The sequence below is a fragment of the Eucalyptus grandis genome, chromosome 5 (assembly GCF_016545825.1).
Source record: "Eucalyptus grandis isolate ANBG69807.140 chromosome 5, ASM1654582v1, whole genome shotgun sequence".
NCBI lineage: Eukaryota > Viridiplantae > Streptophyta > Magnoliopsida > Myrtales > Myrtaceae > Eucalyptus > Eucalyptus grandis.
The window spans coordinates 35,801,099-35,806,949 of record NC_052616.1 but is presented as its reverse complement, the minus strand read 5'-3'; the positions used below and the strand labels follow the sequence as shown (position 1 = coordinate 35,806,949).

The 5,851-nt window shown below is 38.0% G+C and overlaps 1 protein-coding gene across 1 annotated transcript; it reads right to left on the bottom strand.

Annotated features, from left to right (window-relative positions):
• Window positions 1-2,411: 2,411 nt before the first annotated feature.
• LOC120293503 (cullin-associated NEDD8-dissociated protein 1-like) lies at window positions 2,412-4,548 on the bottom strand. Its single transcript, XM_039313012.1, has 4 exons — window positions 3,792-4,548; window positions 3,377-3,487; window positions 3,220-3,303; window positions 2,412-3,147 (listed from the first exon to the last, which is right to left on the bottom strand). The coding sequence occupies exons 1-4, from the start codon at window positions 3,825-3,827 to the stop codon at window positions 3,028-3,030; spliced, it is 351 nt and encodes a 116-aa protein (XP_039168946.1). The 5' UTR covers window positions 3,828-4,548; the 3' UTR covers window positions 2,412-3,027.
• Window positions 4,549-5,851: the final 1,303 nt, after the last annotated feature.

Here is a 5,851-nt window from a genome sequence, read left to right as displayed (position 1 = left end):
TTCTCTTCATGATGAAGAAAGCAAGGAGCATCGTTAGATCAGGCAACTTGAAAACCTACTAACTTGAAACCTACTATATAGGGTTCTAAGTAAATTTCTTAACCTATTAATAACTTTTCCACTCAAAGTTACCATATATATAATATTGAGAAATTACTAAACCCTTTGAAACTTTACTGGTAAATACAAATTTTTATGTATATACAGTAAAGCTTACATGAGATTGAGTCATATGGCACACTCACAAGTGAGTTCTACCTAGCAATTTAGTTTTTATGATCACATTAGCGAATAAGAGACAACTCTTATCATTTTATTTTTAGATATTATTTTAAAGAGTTATATAATATATAATACACAATATTAATAAGATTTCAAATAAATTATTCTTGACAATCATCAAAACAATTAGATATAACATGATACTCCATACTTGACCAATAAAAGATATATCGTGATTACCAGAAAATTAAACGTCGGTTTTACAAACAAAGAAATACTATATATATATATATATATATATCAAACAAAAAATAATTTAGCAAATAATAAAATCATACCATATGATTTTTTTTTTTGGTCAAGAAAATCATACCATATGATGTTTCAATACATTAAATATGAAAATTCTTTTTATATATATTTCAGATAATTACATTTTGTATTAAAGAATTGCGCGTTAACAAACATGGAAAAAAATTAAGGGCTAGTTAATTTAAATTTCTAAATTACTCCAATATGATCAAAGACAACGCCTATTACCATAAAGTTGATGGAGATAATTTATATCACCGTATAATTGGGGAGAATAAATATTGAATTAAGGATTGCCAAAAGTTTTTGAATGAATTAGTTATAATTTATATCACCTTATAATTGGTGACAATTCCTGGTGGCATGCCCCTACGGGATCACTTATATCGAATTATTTGTACACGCATTACTAGCACGATGTCTAATAGATATTTAATTACATGCACTTAGAAATGCTGCTCCTTCATAACTGATTTGAGCAATTAATGATGCCTTTTTTACAGCACGGTGCAGGACAAATCCCGCCCTTTACGACATACATTGAATAAGCCTCCATAACGTGGCCTCTAAGGTTATTTTGAATGCGACATATTGTGATTAAGATATCCAACCAACCATATCTAAATCAAATGCTTGACCATTCAGCCGGCTATTCCTTGGTGTATTTTCTTTTGTATATGTGATAACGGGTTGGTTCATCATGTTTTTGTTTCCTTTTATTTGATCATTAGACAAAAAAGCGTGATTGCTAAGCAGATCACGAGCTTCATGGTAACTCAGTGGTTTAACTTCATACACATGATCTTGATCAATTCCATAACAAGTTAGCAAATGTTTATCTCTTGTAGTAACAATGATCCTACTTCCATTACCAAAACATTTGCCTTCTCCTGCTAAAGCATGTAACTGGTGCAAGTCATCCACATCATCAAGGATAAGGAGAACTTTTTTGTGACGAAGTCTATGTTGTATGATATTGATACCTCTATTAGCATTGGTCACTACCAATCCATTTTGCAGTGATAAAACATCGGATAGTAATTTGTTTTGCAATGGAACTAAATCCTTGGAATCTTTCGAAGCTTCTCGAACATTTTCGAGAAAACATGAACCGTCAAATTGTCTGAACACAGAATTGTAAAGAACTTTTGCTAACGTTGTTTTCCCTATCCCTCCTTGTCCCCATAACCCCACCATGACAACATCATTATCAGACGCAAGGTTTAACATCTCTTTCAACCTAACAACTGGAGACTCTATCCCAACCAGATGCTTAGTAACATACAACGGTGTTAGGTTAAGGTGAGTGGAAATCTCCTTCACAATTTGCAATATAAGCTTTGACTCATCTCTGTCAAAAATGGAAAAAGAGGTTGGATCATCTTTTGAGCAATTTGAATAAGCAAATAACGAGCAATCATAAGCTAACAATGAAAAAAATACAACATCACATTTTCAAATAATCACAGCCAAAACAAAAAAAAATTTCTCACGGAGTCGAATTAGAAAACCAATCGAAACAACCATTATGGGGTTCAACTTTTGGTCAGCCAAGTGATTCACACTTTGTTGATTGATATATGATGATTTACTTTTCCTTTTGACTGCTATATGTAATATATTTATACACTTCATCAAAAAGAGCTATTTAGGACTTTAAACGGTGGTTAAGATTTTGATTCGAAAACTATTAAATACCTAAAGCACAGTGTTATTGCCTTACATGGCTTGTACGCACTAATTATCTGTTGCTGCGAACTTTCTTACTTTGTTCAAAGAAATGGGTTTAAGTGCAATAACGCCACTTAACATTTTCTCCATTGGTAGATCAAGTTTTAACATTTTATGCTACAGTTATCTATGTGTCGTTTTTATTATTATTTTATTTTAATGCAATCAGTCTTTATACTTACTTGTAAAGATCAGCTTCTTACACAAAAATTGAGCTACTTAGAACTTACTCATCATTCGAATGCCACCCGGACAAGTTACCAGCATCAAAAAGAGCTTTTTTCCATTTCTTCACTTTCTCCATATCCTTTCTAAATTTATCCTCATGCTTATCCAGAGCTTTCCTATAACTCTCTCTCCCCTCTCTCACTTCTCTTAGGTCCACTTTGTAAAACACTGGTAGAACGGTGAGGTCCTTTTGCTCCTTGCACTGCATAATCTTCGCCATCTCTTCCAAGCACCACCATGAGGAAGCGTAGTCCTCAGAAAAAATGATGATTGCGATGCACGATTCTTCAATGGCCTTCATAAGCGTTGCCGATATTTGGTCTCCCTTTCTCAGTTCCTCACTATCTCGGAAAGTGTATATTCCATTCCGATCTAAAGCTTGGTAGAGATGGCTAAGGAAGCTCTTACGCACATCCGCGCCTCTGAAACTCAAGAAGACGTCGTAAATACTTTTGGATTTTACCGAAGAAGCCATCGGATGATGGATTTTAACAAACGACTAATTTCTCCAATTTCTCTAAGCACTAAAGCAGATTAAGTTCCTCCCATCCGATCGACAAGTACAGGAAGGCAAGCAGGTAATTGATGTCCAAGATTATCACTGAATGTTGATACAACAAGTCCCATACAAGATATGGCACACTCCTTCACTTCCTGAACAAAGGGTAAACATAAGAAATAGCAACAGCAGCAGAAGAGAAACTTTTCATGAGAACAAAAATAAACCTGATCTTGATCTTGGTTTGTCAAGCGTGACATAATGGCATCATAGATAGGATGAACATATGGCTTGAAGTCGAAACCATGCACCTGTGTGCAGAAACTACTCAAAGTCAGACTGTTTCACCAAGAAATCTTAAATCATAAGATGAGTGTACCCCACCTCAATATTTGGGCGAACAACATGAACAAGCTCCCCACAAACTCCTAATGCTTCTGCTGTGACTTTGTAATATCTCTTGCCAACAGTAGATAAACCAGGAGAGGAAAGCGCCTAAAACATCATAATAAAAACAGAGAAAGTAAACACCAGCAGCTACAGCTGATTTTGTATAAACCCAACTCTTGAAGTAAACACCAGCAGCTACAGCTGATTTTGTATAAACCCAACCCTTGAGGAAGCACGTAGCATAAACAGTTGGCATGAATTTCTTCCAAAAAAATTATGTATCTAAAATCCCATTAGAGCATGACAAAATGCACATCCAAAGTTAACAATACAACAAAACTATGCTCAAGGAGCAAGAAGTCGACAAAAGACAGAATAGCGAATGCTAGATGAGCAACTGAATGGGTACCTCTAAATAACCAGAGAACCCACGAAAAGCCCCCATGAAACAGAGAGACTCCCATCATAAGAGTTAACGAAACAACCAACCGAAACGCATCTACAACTGATCGGGTCAAATCCAGCCGTCCACATTCTAACCCTCGAGCCACGGCCCACAGCAATTTGGCGGCGGCCCACCAAAAAAAAATTCAGTATCCAGACCCCGAAAGATCAGCAACTAGACAAAGACCAGGAAAACGACCGCTCCAAGGACACCGATCGCTCGAATTTCGCGACGACACGAGACCAGAACGAGAACCCAAAAGAAAGGAGAGGGAAGGGGGGGGAGGATAGAGAGAAGGATAGCAACTCCCAGCAGAGTTTAGGTTTGCGGCCGAACCGCGCCGGACGACAGCGACGGAGATCTAAAAGACCGGGGAACGGCGACAGAGCACGTGCGGCGACTGGTCGAGGGCCGCTTAGATCCGCAGATCCGCCGAATCAAAGCGCAATCGCTTTCCGCGAGCGAATTCGATCGCCCCCTTTCCGGAAAATTCTCTCTTTCTACCCCACCGCTCCCTCTACTTTCCGCGGACGGCGAAGACGACGGCGGCGGCGGCGGCTGACGGCGGAAGGAGAAGGAGGAGGAGAAGATGAGGTTAAGCGAGAAAACGAAGAGAAACCGGGAGGGGTCTCTCGATCAGTGCGATGGAACCAGCTGATGAAGCTCTCTATCCTCTCTCTAGAGGTCGAAGGTGTGCAAACGAAGAGCGAGACTGGGAGAGTAATCGTGTGGCGTCCGTGTCCCTGTAATAGGCTTTTTTTTTCTTTTCTTTTTTGAATGGGTGATAAATGGGTCTTCAATGGGTGCACATTAAATCCAAGACCCCTATACTTCAATCTCTTTATTTTCAGAATCGGGTGTTTTGGAAAATATTAATGACTCATTAAAACACATATGGGTTCATAAATGGGTTGTGTACCCATTTTGACGCCTCTAAACGCGACGCCAACATAGTCGAATCGATATCGATATCATCAGGCAGTGGTAGTGGTGGTCGTTGAAGAGGGAAACACAAAATGGAGGAGCCATCGATGGCGGCAGAGGCATGCTGGCGGAGGAGAGGAGCGCAACAGAGGCGGAGGCGCGGCGACGGCGAGTTGGGCTGAAAGTGTTTCTATTGGCTGGACTGATGGGCTGATGCGAATTAAGCCCAATGGTCTGGGCTGCCCTTGTAATCGGACCGGGCTGCATAGGGTTGAACTTAAGGGATGGACTGGAGCTTTATTATTATCTTTTTCTTTTGGTAAAGTTATTATTATCTTTTATCTCTCTTCTTTCTTTTTTTCTTATTTTTTTCATTTTTAATAAAAATGCATTTTTGTCTTGTGGGCAAAAATTATGGTGATAGTACTCTCACATTGACTCTTAAGAGACAGCTTTCCGCATTAGACAAAAATTCAAGCTTATTTGTCCTTTTGCGGATTTAGACCCTCTTATAATTCTTTCATAAAAGACGTTGCAAAAGTAGCCCTCCTTCAAACGTCACTTAACACAAATTGATATGAATCGGTTAGCTTATCGCAAAAGGTACGATGAAGTTCCAAAGATTCTCAAAGGCATTCAATGCTACGATGGAAAACACAATATTGTTATCAAATCTTGACATCAAATATTGAAAGCAACAAAATCTCAATTTCTTTGATTTTGACCATAAAAAGAATCTCTCAATGACTTCAGATACAAGAGCGTAGCACTTGCAGCATTGCAATCATGTTGATTTTAGTCAAATGTTCATCACCCTTAATATGTGCCTCAAGTACATGCACAAATCATAAAACGAATTCATGCCTCATAAGCATAAGCCTCTTAGAAAGGAGATAAAAAATATTTATCACTAAGTTCATAAATTTCCATCTCACATTATCAAAACTAGTCAAGACCTTTACATCTCCATTTAACATTTCAAAGGAGACAATCGATTAGAACTTTAAGATTTTTTTTTGTATATTTTTTCAAAGACTCATTTTTAGGTGGAGAATGCAACGGACAGCCAAACATTCTCTCTATTACCAATCAAAATGACT